This window comes from Crocuta crocuta, unplaced genomic scaffold (assembly GCF_008692635.1).
Source record: "Crocuta crocuta isolate KB4526 unplaced genomic scaffold, BGI_CrCroc_1.0 scaffold248, whole genome shotgun sequence".
NCBI lineage: Eukaryota > Metazoa > Chordata > Mammalia > Carnivora > Hyaenidae > Crocuta > Crocuta crocuta.
Window position 1 is genome coordinate 4,052,990 of NW_027532409.1, and position 18,023 is coordinate 4,071,012.

At 53.0% G+C, this 18,023-nt stretch overlaps 2 protein-coding genes across 2 annotated transcripts in view; both read right to left on the reverse strand.

The window, feature by feature from the left end:
* Window positions 1-4,884, reverse strand: part of FAM83D (family with sequence similarity 83 member D) — a 22,202-nt gene extending 17,318 nt beyond the window's left edge. The window contains exon 1 of the mRNA XM_077778840.1: window positions 4,388-4,884. Coding sequence (XP_077634966.1) covers window positions 4,388-4,864 — 477 coding nt within the window. The 5' untranslated portion in view covers window positions 4,865-4,884. The remainder of the gene's footprint in view (window positions 1-4,387) is intronic.
* A 5,874-nt stretch (window positions 4,885-10,758) lies between these two features.
* The window catches only part of PPP1R16B (protein phosphatase 1 regulatory subunit 16B), a 70,621-nt gene continuing 63,356 nt past the window's right edge, over window positions 10,759-18,023 (reverse strand). Inside the window, exons 10-11 of the mRNA XM_077778882.1 lie at window positions 17,844-18,012; window positions 10,759-11,523 (exon numbers count right to left, since the gene is read on the reverse strand). Of these exons, the coding sequence (XP_077635008.1) occupies window positions 11,014-11,523; window positions 17,844-18,012 (679 nt within the window). The 3' untranslated portion in view covers window positions 10,759-11,013. The remainder of the gene's footprint in view (window positions 11,524-17,843; window positions 18,013-18,023) is intronic.

Consider the following 18,023-nt stretch of genomic DNA (forward strand, 5'->3'; position numbering starts at 1 on the left):
GGGGCCCGGAGCCCAGCCACACACTGACTCACACCGCAGCAGAGGCAAAGAACAACACGACTCATGACAAAGTCAGTAGTGCAAGGAGAGACCCAGAGTGGGTGTGTCAGGTAAAAATCCTGCTCGGTTCAAAATTATTCCAAAATCCCCTCCGAAGCCAACCCCGTGGCCCTCAAGTCCAGAGCAGTCAGTATTTCCCCCAGCTTTGGTAGAGCTCGACCAGGTCAACAGTCAGCCCACATCGGAAGCCATGCCGCACACACACTCATGTGTGCTTTAAACACTGTCCCTCACTCCCGTGGCAGGATGCCCATGATTTGAAAGACGCACAGGAACTGAGCCAATGGAGGGCCAGGCAGACTCACAGCCCCGGACACACCCACTCTGGGACAAGTACTCGCCTGAATGGAAAGGCAGGTGGAATGGCTCAGACTATTTCATCGCCTTCTGCCCTGCCAACTGCATGTAGCAGGAGTCCTCGGTGAGGATGAAATCTGTCTGAAAACCCTCTGCCCGGGCTGCAAAGCTAGGATTAGACACCTCCTCTTCCCAGGTGAGCCTGGTTCCCTGTGCCTGCATCTTGGCCACTCCGGTTTTCTTCCCGAAATGGGCAGGAAGCATTCGTACTATCCTAGTCGTTTTCCTGTTTATAGGATATGCAATGGGGAGATAAAAAGTCCCAATGTTCAGAACCTGTTATAAACCATCAGCCTGTTGAAAACTGCCATGGGGCCAGTCCTCGCTCATGCCAGGGAACCCACATGGAGCAGGGATTGCGAGCAGGGGCTTGGGAGCTAGGCAAGTGGGCTGTATGATCGTGGGCAAGTTACCTACCCTCTCTGGGCCTGGTCTCTTCTTAACTGTGACCTCCTCCTGACAGTTGGGGGGGGAGGGGGTTCAGTGGGAGAATGCAGGTAGAGGGTTTGGCACAGAAATTGCCCCACTGAAAGCGCTCAATCAAACCACCAGGCCACAGATGCAATAGAGCTTCTCATTTCATCCTGAAACAGCCCGGGCCCCGCACTGTCAGCGCCATTGCTATCACAGCTATTTAAGTTCAAAGGACGCGGCCACAGTGACGCGGCTGCTCCTGTGTACACAAGGCGCAACCCTACCCCAAGCGGCAGCTCTGGGGAGCTGGCCGGCTAGCTCCCTACTGCTCTGGCCCCGGCAAGGCCCCGTCCACCTGAGGACGCAGGCTACACCTTAGCCCTGCTCGCACCAGGCAGAGCGCTGGGACTGTGGGTGGGGCCCCGCCACTGTCTGCTATGTGACCTCTCGGGACAACTTAACTTCTCTGTGCCTCGGCTCCCGCAGCTGCGGAGTGGGGATAACCGCGCCTACCTCGGGACTGCCTCCTTAGCAGAGCATCAAAGTAAAGGGGATGGTCTCTGAGGCCTCAAAGTTAGCATGTCTCAAATCCAACTCCCCTCTGGGACCCCACTCTCAGCCTTGTTCTCCCTCCTAATTTGGGAGCCTCCCTGCCCCCCCCCCCAAGCTAAAATACCTCTATCCTCCGCAACTCTGCCGCTCCGTTGTTCTCCTTGGCCTTGCTTATTCTCCTCTCCCCTCCCTCAACGCCCTCCCAGGCCAATGAATGGCCAAGTCCCCTGACCCACCCCCAGCACTGCCGCAGCACACACCCTCTTCTGGTCACTAGATCCCTACGGCGTCCTCCCTGCCGGCAGCCCCCACACAGCCCTCTCTAACCCATCCTCCCTTGTGCTCCCACCAGAATGACTGCTCAGGAACACCAATTTGATCATGCTCCTCCCTGAAAACCTTCAATGGCTCCCCGGTGCTCTTTAGTAGGCAAAGCACGGCTCCAGCCTCCCCTTCTACCACTAACCCTTGCATAGTCCTTCAATCGTGAGGAGGCGTGGCCGCCTCCAATCGTGCCAGGTCCTTTCACACTTCCGGGCCCATCTCTACCCTCTTGCCAGGCAAGTCCCGCGCATCCTCCCGGAACCCAGCTCCAAGGTCACCACCTCTCGTGAGGCCTGCTTTCTTTCTTCCCCTGCTGTCTCTACCTGTAGGAACCTCCCCACCCATTCCACCAGCAGACCGTCAGCTCTCAAGTGTCAGGCAGCATCATGCCCTTCACCTGTGGCCCCAGCCCCTGGCACGGCATCCGATACACGGTAGGTGCCAAACGAGCAAGCAATTTGGCATCTGGCAGACACTGAAAATATTCACCAGATCCAAAGGTAATGTACCACCTTTTGCCATTAAAATCGCCCTGGTCCCTAACACAGCATCTCAAAGATGTGAGTGTGAAGCCGGACTAGGGCGCAGAACAGGGCAGGACATTCTACTCTGGAATGCCAGCTTTACAGAATGCCCCCAGGACGAAAGGGCGGCCAAGTGCCAGCCCCGAGCCCCTTCCACAGTCAGCACGCGAGGTGACAGGCAGCTTTCCCTCTGGCCTTAGCTCCGGCATCCCTTCGCTACACTAAGAAGCGGAGCTGGGCAAGAGGTGAAGGCAATTCCTCCCCCTCTTTCATGGAGAGACCTGTTTGTTACTCTTCTCAAGTTCCAAGTGCCCAAGTTTCCTCCTGGAGGTAAGCTTGGAAAGACATCCGCCATCATGCTTTTTTCCACCTTTTTACTTGAGTGTCTGCTACATCGGAAGGACCTTCAGCAAACCCAGAACACCGCAGGGCTGACACCAGCCTAGCTGGAGCCTGCACCTCCTCCCCGAAAAGCAAAGCACTAGCCTAGCCTACCCTCTACCCACTGCAACCCCGTCATCGGGAAAAGAACAGCCAGCATCAAGAACACTGGTGATAGGGGCGCCTGGGTGGCTTAGTCGGTTAAGCGTCTGACTTTCGCTTAGGGCATGATCTCGCGGTTCGTGGGTTCGAGCCCCGCGTCGGGCTCTGTGCTGACTGCCGGCTTAGAGCCTGGAGCCTGTTTCAGTCTGTGACTCCCTCTCTCTCTGACCCTCCCCTGCTCACGCTGTCTCTCTCTCTCTCTCCTAGAAATAAATAAAAATATTAAAAAAAAAAAAAAGAACACTGGTGAGAGTCCGGCCGGGCTTGTTCCTGGACTGTTTCAGCCAGAATGACGCAGATATCATAAGCCACAGACACACTCGGGTACCAGCCCTATTGAGTCTACCCATGGCCTGGGGCTCTATCTGCCATGCTCCTGGCACAGGTGGCAGCGAGGAAGATGGGCACTGCCAGTCAGCAAGGTGCCAGCTAACTATGGCTCTAGACTAAGGTGTCTATCACCGCACCCTCCCTGCCCCACCCACCCGCGTCCTACATTCTTGGACCCCTAGGTACCCGGCGCCCTGCTGCAGTCAAGACTTCCCACCCCACCCACCCTGAGAGTCAAGACAAAAGCACCAAAACCCACTGTGAAGAGAGACACCCAAAGCAGGAGTACCTGCATGTTAGGAGGCTAACTGAAGCAGGCCCCCTCATTCACAGAAAAAGCAATTTCTTGGGGCGCCTGGGTGCCTCAGGCAGCTGGGTGTCCAACCACCGCTCAGGTCATGATCTCGAGGTTCAACGGTTCCAGCCCCATCGGGTTCTGTGCTGACAACTCCGAGCCTGGAGTCTGCTTCGGGTTCTGTGTCTCCCCCTCTCTCTGCCCCTCCCCTGCTTGCACTCTCTCTCTCGCTCACCAGCTCTCTCTCACACACACACACATAAATAAGCATTTAAAAAAGAGAGAGCAGGGGCGCCTGGGTGGCTCAGTCGGTTGAGTGTCCGACTTCGGCTCAGGTCATGATCTCACGGTTTGTGGGTTCCGGCCCCGCGTCGGGCTCTGTGCTGACAGCTCAGAGCCTGGAGCCTGCTTCAGATTCTGTGTCTCCCTGTCTCTCTGACCCTCCCCTGCTCATGCTGTCTCTCTCTCTCTCTGAAATAAATAAAAACATTTAAAAACATTAAAAAAAAAAGAGCAAGCAATTTCTCTAGTCTATGGCAGGACAGTAAGAGGCAGGATTCTCTTTGTCACTGGAATGTACTAGCTTTCTACAACATAAGACGCACGGCCGGTGACTAGCAACGAACAGACTCCTAAGCCCCAAAGTTGTCGCTGAGTACAATCTCCCTGGAATTTCCCCCCAGGTAAGGCCCTCCTTAGGAGACAGGATCCAGTGTTGGCTGGCAGCCAGGAAAATTAGCAGTCTGGTTTGGTTTTAACTGAAATGGGGACCTAGAAGTATTTCTGGTCCCCTCCCCCAGGGGATGTGAATGTCAGGAGTTGGACCTCGGCCACAATGGTCATCCTTGAGGACTGAGGCTTCCCCCCCAGTGGCCGGGGGATCAGTGATCCGAGGGAAAGCACGCGGAAGGGGCGAGTCGGGACCCCGGGACCACCGGGCCCGCTCTCCCTTCCTGCGAGGGCCTCCCGTCCGCCCCGGGCCGCTCACCTCCCGCGCGGAGCGGAGCTGCTGGCGCAGCGCGTCCTTGCAGCCGTAGGGGCCGCCGGCGCCCGCGCCGCGGGGCTGGAAGTGCGCCTCGACGCGCGTGGCGCCGCGGTAGGCGCCCTGGTAGAAGGCGGGCCAGCCGAGCTCCAGCAGCGGCGGCTCCAGGTCCGACTGCTCGGGGAAGTAGGTGCCGGACGAGCAGTCGTGCGACGAGCCGAAGGACTCCTCGGCCCCCGCCGCCGCGCCCTCCTGGCCGGGCCGCTCGGCCGCCCGCAGGATGGCGCGCACCTCGTCGGGGTTCAGGAAGCGGCTCAGGCCCTCGCGTCGCAGGAAAGCCTCGAAGGCGCAGGGGCCGCCCGCCACCAGCTCCTCGAGGGCCAGGCGCCGCGCCTCGCTGTACAGCTCGGCCGGGTTGGGCGGCCCGCACGGCGACAGGCAGGCGGCGGGCAGCTCGTCCGGACATTCGAGGCGCAAAGCCATAGCGGAGCTCGGACGGAACGCGGCCGCAGCAGGCTCGGGCGAGCGCGGGCGTGCCGGCGGCTTTATAGACACCTTTGAATCTAACCGGCCTGCGTCCCGGCCCTCTCATTGGCTGCCTCCTCTAACGGCGGAGTCCCGACGCAACGCACGCCACCGCGGCCCCGCCCCTTGACGTGCGATTGGCTGCTCNTTAAACGGGGCGGCTCCACGGCTGCTCTGATGGGTTGTTCCTGCTCCGGGCCTGCGGGTAGCCGAGGTTTTAAGGGTCAGTTAGAGAAGGGAGTAACGAGCCCGAATGGCTGGGCCGCGGCGCGGGTAGCGGAGCCTGAACGGAAGCCTGAGAGCCCGGCCCCCGCCGTCCTAGCGCGCCCCCTGCTGGCCGCGCTGCTCCTGGGCTCTCACTCAGAGCTTGGGCGTGACTGACCGACCAGTCCTGTCTCTAATCCCCTGCGTTTAACTCATCCGTAAATTCCTTCAAAAATACTGGCTTTGATTACACGTTCAGGTAGCTTTGCTCGGCCAATCAGGTTATTGTCCTGGCAAAACCTCAACCGTGGTTAAACCCCCTCTCCACCTACTTTCCACCCGCAGCTCTACGGTCCTGGGAAAAGACAATGCAACCAAGCTGTCTGTGCCTTAAACTCACGATCTCAAGCGGATCCCTAAGATTGCCTGCTAGCCTACATTTCCCCTTTCCTTTCGTTCTTATTCTTAGAGTCGGCTTCGTATTTCACTGAGAAAATAGAAGCAACCAGAGAGAACTTCCACATGCTCCCACCACATCTACCTATCCGTCTGCATCTCTGCCCACGTATTGGGCCTTCTGTTACTACCAGTGAACTGTCCCTGAGCCTAACACCAACCCTTCCACGGGGACATTAGCTTCCAGCCCCTCTACTAGTACCCTGTATCCCTACAGCAAAGTTCCTTCCCAGATCATCCATCCCCTTCTTTACTGCTTCATTCCTATGGGCCTACTGATACTGGGATATGTTTCATCTTAAATCAACCTTCCCTTGACCTTCCTCCAGAGTTTCTCCTCCATTTCTCTGCTTATTTTTATAGTATAAAACCTGAAACCAGCTGTCTACACTTGCTGTCTCCAGTTTTCCTCCCATTCTTTCTTGAACGGGTCTGAAGAGGCTGTGCCTCCACTGCTCAACCAAAATCTCTTGTCAAGGTCAGGAGGAGCTCCATGGCACTAAATCCAATAGTCAACTTTCAGGCCACATTCTCTTTGTGTAAACGAGAAAGGAAATATACAACTGTAAAGTGCTTCTTCATAAATGCGATCCAGAAGGGTCCAAGAGAGCACGGTTCTCCAGCCTCTTCAAGACACCAACAAACTTCTGTATATGCCAATGACGAGGACCACAGTCTGGGGCTGTGTGGCCACGTAGCTTGTCAATGCCTCTATTGCTGGAAATAAAAAGTGAGAATAAAAAGTGACAGTAAGGGTCTTATCTGCCTAGTGTTGTAGTAATGTGAAGTAGTATAGAGTATTTTACCAGTAGAAGGACTGGGGCAGCGGGGTGGAAGACAGTAAGGCAGGTCGGTGCACTCCAAAAATAGAAGGGCAGCCCTGTTAGTTATACATGTTACCGGATAAACCCTTGAAAGTGGGGGGGGACTCATATACTTATGAGTTATTACAGAGTTCCATGTTATTCCAAAGGGAACATTTGACAAAGTGAAGGTCATTCCCAACCACCCTTCTTTTCTTGAAGGTACTGGATTTCACCATCCCCCAATCTAGAAAGACATCCGCTCCGTGTCTGAGCCCTCGGAGCTCCCTCTGCTTTAGGGGCCTCCCAGGAGAGCCTTCTGTGGTGGGGACAGAAACCAGGAGCCCTCCCCTGCCCTCTATTCCGGGGATCATCTCTGTGTGAACTGGACCCAGCATAATGCAAGTGAAGCTCACAGCAATGACCACAGCCACACTAGCAGGTGTTATTAAAAGGAATTTAATAATCTTAATTAAAAACTCTCAACAGTGAATTCTGTCACAGGCCTTGGCAGCTGGAAGCAACCCCAGGGGCATGCCCCTTGGGGGTGTGGTCGAGCCACGGTCTTGGATCGAGGCCCACCACTGCCACGTGGCAAGGAGCTACCTGGAAGTTACTTCAATACAATATCAAAGATCCGTGAGGATTTTTTTTAAAAAAGTTTTAAATATATTAGACTCTCTTGATTGCCATTTTTACACAAAGCTGCTGATACAGTATACAGAGTTTTAACTTTTTTTTTCACATAAAATACATTTTTCTTAAGTATTCTCTGTACATCAGTGGCTTCTGGTCTGGTGAATTATTGCGGAGGGCCGGGAGTCTGCGGACTTTTCCTCGGTGCACAGAGCCAGGCCCCACGCTGTGGCACTTGCAATGCCCATGGGAAGCAGGCCCTCTGGCCAACTGGCCAACAAGAGACTCCTGTCAAGGAGAGGTTTACAACTTCTGGCAAAGGGGGGTCACTTCTGCAGCATCAACCACTGACCACATGACCCTTTGCTCTTACATGCACTGGGGTGCGGGAGGCTGTCCCCAGGCCACAATAGCAAGAGTTAAATACAGTCCCTCTGAGCATCTCGTAAGAACTGCCCTTCTGGAAAGTGCCCCGGTAACCTACTCTGGGAAGGCAAGTGGGAGAGAGCGCTCAAGACTGAAAGGTATCTGACACCAATTGCCAAAATGGTCTTGTTATGACAAAGTCAGGAAACTGTGGTGGTCTGGGCCAGGGTATGCCCCCTCGTTAGCTTTCCTCAGCCCACTGACACTGGCCAAACAGTGTGGAGCAGTTTGATCACAGCTGCATATTGGATGGAGAATTATGTCCTGAACTCTCCAGCAGACCTGGGCCTAGGGTGTATTCAACTTCCCTGAGCTCCTGGCCAGGAACTATCTGGTGGGAGCCACAATGTTCAGTGGTTTGAAGCAGCCTCCTTTAATCAGCCAGGCCAGACCCAGGTCTCAGAGTGAGCTGAGCATCTGGTGTATCTTGCTAGCTTTCTCCTAGTTCCTCGAACCACACCTGCCAGAGGGAGAGGCAGGTGCATGAGGAAAGGCTTCAGAGTTAGAGAAGTTCCTCACCTCCCATGATCCATTGGTGGGGCAGGAGGACTCCATAACAAAGGAGCAAAACTGAGCAAGAGGCAATGAGTTTCAGAACCTGAGATAGCAAATTCCAGACTCTATGTTCTTCTACAAACTGCTCTTATACAATGCCCCAAAGATGCTGGCCTGAAGGCAGCTATCCCTGAAAGTTCCAGACAGATTTGCAATGCTGTCTCCACGGAACTCAAGATCCAGCATCTGCATTTAGTGGCAAAGTTATCCAGGGATGGCTGGGACGGCAGTTTCGCTGCGGGTTTCCTTACTCTAGAAATGCCAGAGCTAGAAACCAAGGTGAAGCTAGACCAGGATGGGGTCACTCTGTCGCAGGTGAATTCGGTGGGGCTCCTGATAACCTCAAGGTATCGGATGCTGGTCCGCAAGGGATCAAAACTGTAAAGCACAGTCTCCTCACCCTGTTTTGCTCTTCCTTTATCCCCAGAGCCTAACCTAGTGCCTGGTATGTCTCAGCTACTCCGCGAACGACATGAGTGAATAAATGAACGACCCTGACCCCACCATGTCCCTCGACACCAAGGAGACCCATAGGTTGAGTTCTAAGGTACTCGAAGCCCTAACAAGGAAAGGCTTACCCTGACTGGAAACATGAGCTAAAATGCCCGTGAGTCTGTAGTTGGCTCCTGTCGGGAATCAGCTGGGATTTCCGGCCTTCTTTCCGGCTGGGAGATGAATGGCCCAGGAGGCAGGAAGTGAGGGGAAAGAGGGAGTGGCCAGAAGGGCTCAGAGTGGGCAACAAATGCCTTCAGTCTCTGAGCCCTAAGCCTACAGATCCGAAAACCTGCACAGCCCTCTCCTGGGAGCGTATGGCTTCCCTTGGCACTCTTCTGTTTGCAGCTTAAGTTGGCTCAAGAGAAGTTCAGGGTCAGTCGAATCTGAACCCTGTTTTAAAGCCAAAGGTGTGTGTGTTCTGATCATTCCTGCCCCGCTCCAGCCATGGGCCGACACAATGGAGAGCCTGCCCCAGAGGCCAGGGGCGTGGGAGGCACCACGCGTCCCTGCCTGTGGTCTCCTGAGCTGCCCCTCCACCCTATGCTGGATCTGCCCTGGGGTGGGGCTGGCCCACGGCTGTGACCCTCGCTGCTCCCAGGAGCCAGCCACCAGGTGCACAGTGGCTCTGCTGAGCCCTCTACTCTCTGGTCCAGATGCCTTGCTCCTGGGAAAGCATCAGCCAGGCCCCTGGGGTCCAGCTCCCTCTCTGGGTTATGGGGCCATGGAGGCCACACTGGGGACTGGGGCTGATAAGCAGCAGATCCCATTACTGGAATTGTGGCACAAGGGGACTCCTCCAACCCCAGCTCCCCGGCCCAGGTGCCCCTCGGGGAGAATTTCTCATAGGCTCAGAAAGAAGATTAAAGGGAACCCAGATTTGTCCCCCAAGTCCCAGAATCTGGACCTGGGGGGGGTGGCCCTTCAGAGCTCCAAGGAGGTAGTTTTAGGACGAATAAAAGGCGCACAGAGCAGGGAACGACCCTGCAGCTTATTAAGTACACCAGTAGGTTTGGGCTGAGCCTGTAGACAGTACCCAACTCACGGGCAGCAACTTTGAAGGGGCTCTTGAGAAAATGCAGTCGAGAGATGACGGGCAGCTTGGTTTTCCTTCCCCAGCACCAGGAAGGTCAGGGCTATGAGACTGCTGGGCTGCAGTGAGGCCCAACTCTAGCCCCATCACCTCTCTTCTGACTGCAATGCAGGGTGTTGGCCATGGGCACCTTGGGATGTCACCACTCCCGCGAGAGCAGGCCGGGAGCCCCCGGGCCAGGCAGGATCTCACAAGGGTCAACTGGCTGACTTGTTTCAGAGAAGGCAAAAGCTGGGCTGGGGGTCCTGAGCATTTCCCCCGGGAGAGGTGGGGGCTCCCAGCAGTCTCTCACTGCTCACTCTGATAGCTCAGTCCGAGGAAGTCTGGCTGACATAGGCTGGATGGAAACCACCTGGATATTCACAAGAATTGGCCAGGGCGCTGGGCTCTGTCAGGTCACCAGAGATGCCTATAGAAATTAACAACACAAACCCACTCCTCACCCTGGAAAACCCTTCCAACCACAGCTCCTCACTTAGCTTCATTTTCCCAACACCTGTCAGTAAAACCTAGTGATCATGATGCTATCCACAAAAGAACGCAAGAAAGCAAATTCCGTTATCTCCCACCGGCAGTTTTATGGCCTAAAAGAATTATTTTATCAAATGCGCTTTTGGAAACACTACCTTTATTCCCCCTCGCCTCCAATTTTTGCTAACTTCCATCCAAAAGTAAAATATGATTTGGATTATTCCAGGAATGGAATAGCCTGGTTTCCTACTCAGCCTCTGGGTAGTCACACAGCTGGCCTCTGGCTCGGGCAAGGCCGTGGGAAGGAGGCCATTGCCCATCTCGTTGACCCTATGTGGGTCCTGAGCTTCCTCTGAACAACGAGTGGACCTCCTCTCCTGCCAGATGTGGACGGTGGCCCAGACCCCTGTGTGACCCTGGGCAGGACTGTGGGTCTCAGCTTCACAGGCCCCTCCCTCCCCTGCTAACACCACACTGGCAGTGGGGATGAAACGGAGTCTTAGCCTCAATCCTCTTGGGAAGAGCTCACAAATTTTCAGCCCCACCTGCTTCCCATGAGCCAAGCTGTGTCATTCCTACACATGGTTGAGCGTGTGTGTGTGTGTGTGTGTGTGTATGTGCATGTGCACGCCGATATGTGATATGCAAGTCCTAGTCCAGAGAAGCCTAAACCGACAAGAGAACTGGAATCGAATCCCAGCCCCCCCCCTCCCAAAATCTGACAGCAGGGTGAGTCAGGAAGCCACGATGGGCCTTGTTTCTGATGGCAGACAATGCAGCAGGAAGCAAAGCCGTGGGAAGTGGCGACGCTATGGGCCTCTGGGCGAGAGGTGGGCTCGGCATTCCTCTGGAAAGCCGAGCCCACCTCCCCGCCGGCTGCCCTCTGATGTCTCCCCAGCCAAGGGCTGCGGGGTGGGCCTGGATTCCAGAGACCCGTTCCTGAAGCATCCCTCTCCTCTGTCACACAGAGACTAGGAGATGCGGCAGCAGCCATGGACCTTCTCCTCCATCTCCTCCATGGGGGCCTTGAACTTCAAGAGCGGGGGATCTCCGCTGGTCACCGTGTAATATACCGAGGTTCCGTTGCTGCTGTAGGGTGAAGTTCTGCCTCCGATCAAGGGGGCCTTGCCTTCACTGCTGCTCTCACCCGTCCTGGCCATGCTGCTGCCCAGGTGGGTGCTCAGGAAGGGATGACTGAGCAGCTTGGCTGCAGCCCGCTGCCGCTTCAGCTCCAGAAGGGTCTGGGGACTCTGTTCCTTGTAGCCACCCCAGGGCGAGGGGGCATTGGCCACGCCGGGGCTGCCATAGGCTATGTTGTAGTCAGGTACCTCATGCACTTTCCAGACATCCCCGTTGGACAGTGCATACTGGTAGGTGCTGACTGGAGCCCGGAGTCCATTCTCCACAGGCCCATCCATTTCACTTCGTGGGATCTTGGTAGAAAATTCGGAGAGCAGCACGGGCTTCTCCAGCCGGGGGTTCTGAGGGGGAGAAGGACAATATTACCAGCTGGTCAGAGGGTCCGAACACACTACCCACTTGCACCTCTCCCGAGGGCCTTGGCGTCTGGACCTGTGCTCCCTCCATTTTCCCAACCGGGCTCACGGGACCCCCCCCCCCACCTTCTGCTTCAGGGGACTCGCCGATCTATGCATTTTGGCAGAGCTGGCCAATCCCCATCCTTGCTGCAGGGACTGGAACATGACCCCTGGCATGGCCAGGTGGCAGATTCACTGCAGGAGGTGGTTCCTGGCACACCCGGGAAAGTGAAGTTCCATGTATGCAGAACTCGAGGGAGGCGATGGGGATGGAGGCTGGGGGCTGGGGGGATGGAGTGTCAAAGGGTCTGCTCGATGGTGCCGCTAACATAAAGGGAGACTGAAGGGGTGCATCTTGAGCCCCAGCGTCCAGTCGACCTCAGACTTCGCAGTGACATGACCCAATAAATTCTTATTTTGTGTAAGCTGTTTCTAGCTGAGTTTTTGGCCACTCGTAATCTTTTGTCTGTATTCCCAGCAAATATCCACTCCAAACAGCAGAAATTCCAACCCAGAAATCCCAGGGTAACAAGAGCTTTAAAAGGAGCTTCTGCTTAAACACTGGACACTAAAAGGTGGCTGTATTTGGTGACAACAAAAATGTAAGGCATGGCAAAATTCACCATAAATAAAAGTCAAAAGGCACATAAAAGATATTTGCAACATGTATGAGAGAAATGGGATGAATTTCCCAAATATATAAGAACTCTTAAAAGTCCATTTTAAAAAGCCCAACTGCCCAGGGGCACCTGGGTGGCTTAGTTGGTTAAGAGTCCAACTCTTGATTCCGGCTCAGGTCACGATCTCATAGTTTGTGAGTTCGAGCCCTGCATCTGCTGGTCAGGGCAGAGACTGCTTGGGATTCTCTCTCTCTCTCTCTCTCTCTCTCTCTGCCCCTCCCCCACTTGCCCTCTATCTCTCTCTCAAAATAAATAAAAACTTTTATTAAAACTTTAAAAATTAAATAAAAAATAAAAGCCCACTACCCAACAGAAAACAACAACAGACACTAATGTGTGGCTCCCAGCAATAATAATAATATACACAGCATATAAACACAAGAGAAGATATTCAGTCTCACTAATAACTAATGACATAAAAATTAAAGCAACAAAATATTTTTACCTATCGCACTGACAAATATTTTAAAATTGTGTTACGCCTCCGCGTTGGCAAGACTGTGGGAAAACAGGCAGATATATAAACTGCCATAATCTCTTTGGGGGACAATAACCCCCCCATCAAACAAAAATTGGTTTTATGAATGCTGTGCAGACTGCACCAGCAAGCCCATTTCTAGGACTTCATTTCACAGATATATGTTCCCTTAGGGGAGAAAAGCCTGGAAGTCACCATCAGGCAAAAAGAATGAAGGCAATCTTCATGCGCTGTCTTGATTCCAAGAATCTCCATTTCTTGGAAAGATCTCTAAGAAATATACAATTGGGCTAAAACATGGTACGGTGAGGGGCCCCTTTCCACAGGAAGCTTCTGTGTATGTGTGTATATTCTTTTTGTTTTTAATGGCTCCTTCTGAACAACACAGGCAGATTGAAGCCGCATTTGGGGCTTGTTTTTTTGTTTTTTTGTTTTGTTTTGTTTTTTGCAGCTTGAATTTTTGTGTCTATTGTCTTTACTCCCGGAATAGTCCTGGAAAAAGACCGTTCTTCATTGTCTAAATACGTGCTTCTCTAACTCCATGTGCATATGGGTCACCTGGTGCTCTTGTTAAAATGCACGCTCTGAATCACCAGGTCTGTGTTGGACTTGAATTTCGGTGTTTTTCTAAGAAATTCCCGACTGACGCTTTGAGTAGCAGGGATCTAAAACACGAGTTCTCAGTTACAGGTGCACAATGGAATCACCTGCAGGCTACATAATGTGATTCCAGTTTTAGGACATTCTGGAAAAGGCAAACCACGGAGATGGTCAAAAGATCAGTGGTCGCCAGGGGCTGGGGGAGGGATGAACAGGTGCACCAGGGATTTTTAGGGCAGTGAGAGTATTCTGTATGAAAGATATGACACTGCACATTTGTCAAAATCCATAGAATGCACCCCGTCCAGAGTAAACCCTTATGTAAAGTATAGACTTTAGTCAATAATCATATATCCATACTGGCTCATCAATGATAACGTACCTAACTCCACTAATGTAAGATGTTAATCCCAATGGAAACGGGGACATGATGGGGGGGTGTGAAAACTGTGTGTACCTTCTACATGTGTTTTCTATAAACTACAACTTCTCCAAAACATCAAGTCTATTCATTTCTTTTTAAATATATCAGTACAATGCCTGGCCACCAAGCACAAAGACTCAGATTTCATTTGTCTGGGTTGCAACGTAGGCATCAGAATTTTTTAAAAACAAAACCAAAAACACCACCCCAGGTGATTTTCTTTTACAGGTAAGTTTGTGAGCTACTGGTTTGGAGATGGGCTTGTTAACCGTCACTCAGCTCCACCAAAAGTGTGTGGCAAAGCCAGCCTGGGGGCTAACCAGATTGAGTCTAGGCAGAAACCTGACTTGCGGGTCAAGCTGAGCAAATACTCCCCCAGATACACGGTCCTCAAACTCCTGTGTGCACCATAATCCTCTGGAGGGCTAGTTAAAACACAGATTGCTAGTTAAACCCAGAGCCCAGGGTCTGTGATTCAGTACCTCTGGGGCGAGGCCAGAGAATCTGCATTTCTAAATTCATTTTTATTTCTTTATTTGTTTTAGTTTTTTAATGTTTGGTTTTTTTTTTTATTTTTGAGAGAGATAGAGAGCTGGGGAGGAGCAGGGAGAGAGGGAGACACAAAATGTGAAGCAGGCTTTAGGCTCTGAGCTGTCAGCACAGAACCTGACACGGGGCTCGAATTCACAGACTGCAAGATCACGACCTAAGCCGAAGTCAGATGCTTAACCGACGGAGCCCCCCAGGCGCCCCTGAGAAGCTGCGTTTCTAACAAAATCCCAGGTGATGCTGCTGCTGCTGGTCCCGGGGCCACACCTGGAGAACGTCTACCGCAGACACCATCACAGCCTTGTCAGTATCTAACGCCTTCAAGGGGGGTGGGGGGTAAGTAAAAGGAAGGAGCTGTGGGCTTTATAGCTGCACCCTGCCATCTCCCTGGGTTGCCCCGGGGCTGGGACAGGGATCTGGGGCCCTGGACCCCAACAGTTGCCCTTGGGACTAGACGGCTGGGCAACTGGCAGGAAGACAGTCTGCTTCTGAACAATCTCTTTCCAGGACCATTCCGGAAGTCAAGAAAACAGATACAAAACTTCAAGCTGCTGTCTCTCCCCAGGCCTGAAACCCCAGCCCCAGAGACAAAGCAGCCCATTGTTTTGCCTTCAACTAACCCCCGCCCCCAATAAACTGCAACTGCCTGACCAGGAAGCCAGGAAGCCGTAGAAATTATCAACAGACGCGGGCCACCCCCTCCCATCCTATTCCCTGCAGGGCTAAGGATTTATAGGACTCCGCACCAGCTGAGCACTTGCGGCAGAGTCCTGGGCCTGTGAGATCTGAGCAAACACAGGGACACATGTGAAGGAGGAAGAGCTACTTCCACAAGTCTTTGAGAGTCTCAGTCTCTCACCCACCAATCAGTAAGGAAAAGATAAGCAGCCCAACAAAAAGGGGCAGAAGAACAGACTTGGCCCAGAAGGAGATAACCAGATGGCCAATAAGCACATGGAAACGTGTTCACCACCATCCGCCGTCAGGGAAATACACATTTAAAATGCGAGGGGCGCCTGGGGGGCTCAGTCGGTTAAGCATCCAACCCTTGACTTCAGCCCAGGTCATGATCTCACGGTTCTTGAGTTCAAGCCCCACATCAGGCTCTGCACTGGCAGAGTGAAACCTGTTTGGGATTCTCTCTCTCTCCCTCTCTCCCACTCTCTCTGTATCTTTCAAAATAAACACTTGAAATGAAATGAAATGAAATGAAATGAAAATATAAAATAAAATGCGAGCTACCACAGCAACCCCACCAGGATGGCTCGGATGGAAAGGAATGAGTACATCAAGAACCAGCAAAAAGCACCCACATTTCTTGAGCACCGCTCAGGGAGTAGATAGGTACTAGCACTCTGGAAAAGTGCTTGGCGGTATGTTTCGTAACCTCCCCATGACTCATTCTGCATTCCTGGGTATAGAGCCTACAGAAAATTGTGCTTGTACCCACCAACAGACATGGATAAGAATGTTTTGAGCAGCTTAATTAAAATAGCACCGAACTTGAAACAACCCAAATGTCCACCCGCAGGAGAACAGACATGTGCGTTGTAGCCTAGTTAAACAACAGAACTTTCCAGAGCAATGAAAAAGAATGAACTGCCACTACGCGCCTGTACACGGATGAATCTCATAGTCGAGAATGAAGTCAGATGCCAAAGACTATCTGCTAATTGGATCTGTTTGTAGGCAGACGCGGACACAAAACTAACCTTCACCGCTCAAAGTTAGGTAGCGTCTCTCTTTGGGGAGGGAGGACCACGGGAGCAGAGGACATGGGAGCTTTCTGGGGTGATCGAAATGCTCTATGCATTCACCTGAGGGTACACATTTGTAAAAGTCCACTGAAAAACCCATTTAAGATTTGTGCACTTTACCGTACATAAATCCAGCTCACGAAAGGAAAAAGAAATACTGCATAGCTGAAAGACATCTGAAATGTGATTTGATTTCAGTCTACAGCTCTTTTCTCCCCAACCCCCAAGCTTATGGACTAGGCAGAACAAAGCCTCTGAGGTGCCTTCTCTGTCCCCAGCCACGGCCTCAACGGGATTCCCTTCAGTGGGCACCGTCACCTGCTGGTGAGACAAGCCTGCATGTGACCTCTCTGGTCCGGCTGGGAAGCAGGGACCCGCTGAGACAGGCGGGTACCCTGGGCAGCTAATCGTTTTGCATTCCGCCAAAGGCATGCTCTCTAGAAATGTTTCCCGCTGCTCGTGGTTGGTAAAAGAACTAAAAAGGTGGACTGCTGCTGGGATGGTCAGCCTCTCCCTTTTTTGTCCCCAGCAATTCTGCTCTGGCCCCAAACTTGCTGGCCCCACGCAGCGAGACAACAGCCATGCGTGAGACCTGGGCACATCAGTACTGAGGCAAGTATTGTCCTCCCAAAAGTCATGGCCAGCCCACAGCTCTGAGTGTGACCTTAGCTGGAGGTGGGGTCTTTGCAGAGGTAATACATTAAAATAAGATGAAGTCATACTGAATCAGGGCGGGCCCTAATCCAGCAACTGCTGTCTTTCTACAAAGAGAAAACAGAGACACACACACACAAGAAGACATGGAGACGGCAGCAGAGACTAGAGTCATGGAATGCCTGAGCCCCCGGAAGCTGGGAGAGATGTACGGAAAGACCCCCTTTCAGAATCCCCCAGAGAAAGCAACCCTGTGGTCACTTTGATTGTAGACTTCTGGCCTCCAGAACCGTGAGAGGATAAATGTCTACTGTTCTGAACCACCGAGTTTCTGGTAATGTGACACATACAGCGGTCCCAGGAAACCAACAGAGCATCATCCCTTTAATGCCCATCGGGCGCCAGGGTGGCTCAGTCGGCTAAGTGTCCAGCTTCAGCTCAGGTCATGATCTCACGGCTCCTGAGTTCGAACCCCGCGTTGGGATCTCTGTTGTCAACACAGAGCCCACTTCGGATCCTGTTTCCCTCTCTCTCTGCTCCTCCCTCCACCCCCCCCACACTCTTTCAGTAAATAAACAAACATAAATAAAAAAGAAAGAAAGAAAGTTTAATGCCCAGACCACTGGTTACTCCTGGAGCAGGCTTCTTAGAGGTCCTACTAGTACCCTACTTAGTTTTTCATAAAAATATCTTCCAGCCGGATGTGTTCTGCAAACACCATGGTCAACATCTTGTTATTTTTCTCCGCTAAAAAGCTTTAGTGCCTTTAGCTCCTTAGGGTGGTTGCTGTACCGAACCTCTCTTCTGGGAAGCCCAGAACTAGGTCAGCTGGAGCATAAGCAAGCACGTGACAATTACTTCCTGTCTGTTATGAGAGCCTACTGTGTGCCAGAGCCCCCGGCTCTGACCCTCACACACACAGCACCCCCCCTCCCCCACCCCCGGCATCGCCTCACTAACCACAGGAGCCACCAGCATCAGATGGGATCCGGCTGGTTGAAGGGCACTGCCCAGCTGCCCTCCCTCTTAAGGCTCCGAGATGAAGAGGCAAGACCAGGCTGGGGTCCTGGCCACCTCCCAAGTCAGTGGCTGACACCGAGGCAGGGCATGAAGCCACTCACCGGGTCCTTATTCTCTTGGTCTGTCCTGGTCTCCCTGATGTCCCCGTTGTAGGCGGAGGTCCGCTGCTCCTCGGCCGCACTCCGCTGCTGCCACAGTATGGCCTCTCCCTCATACTCCTTCCGGTACAGGTTGGTCCTGTCCGACAGGCTGGCTCGCCGCACCACCTTCCTGAGGGGCGA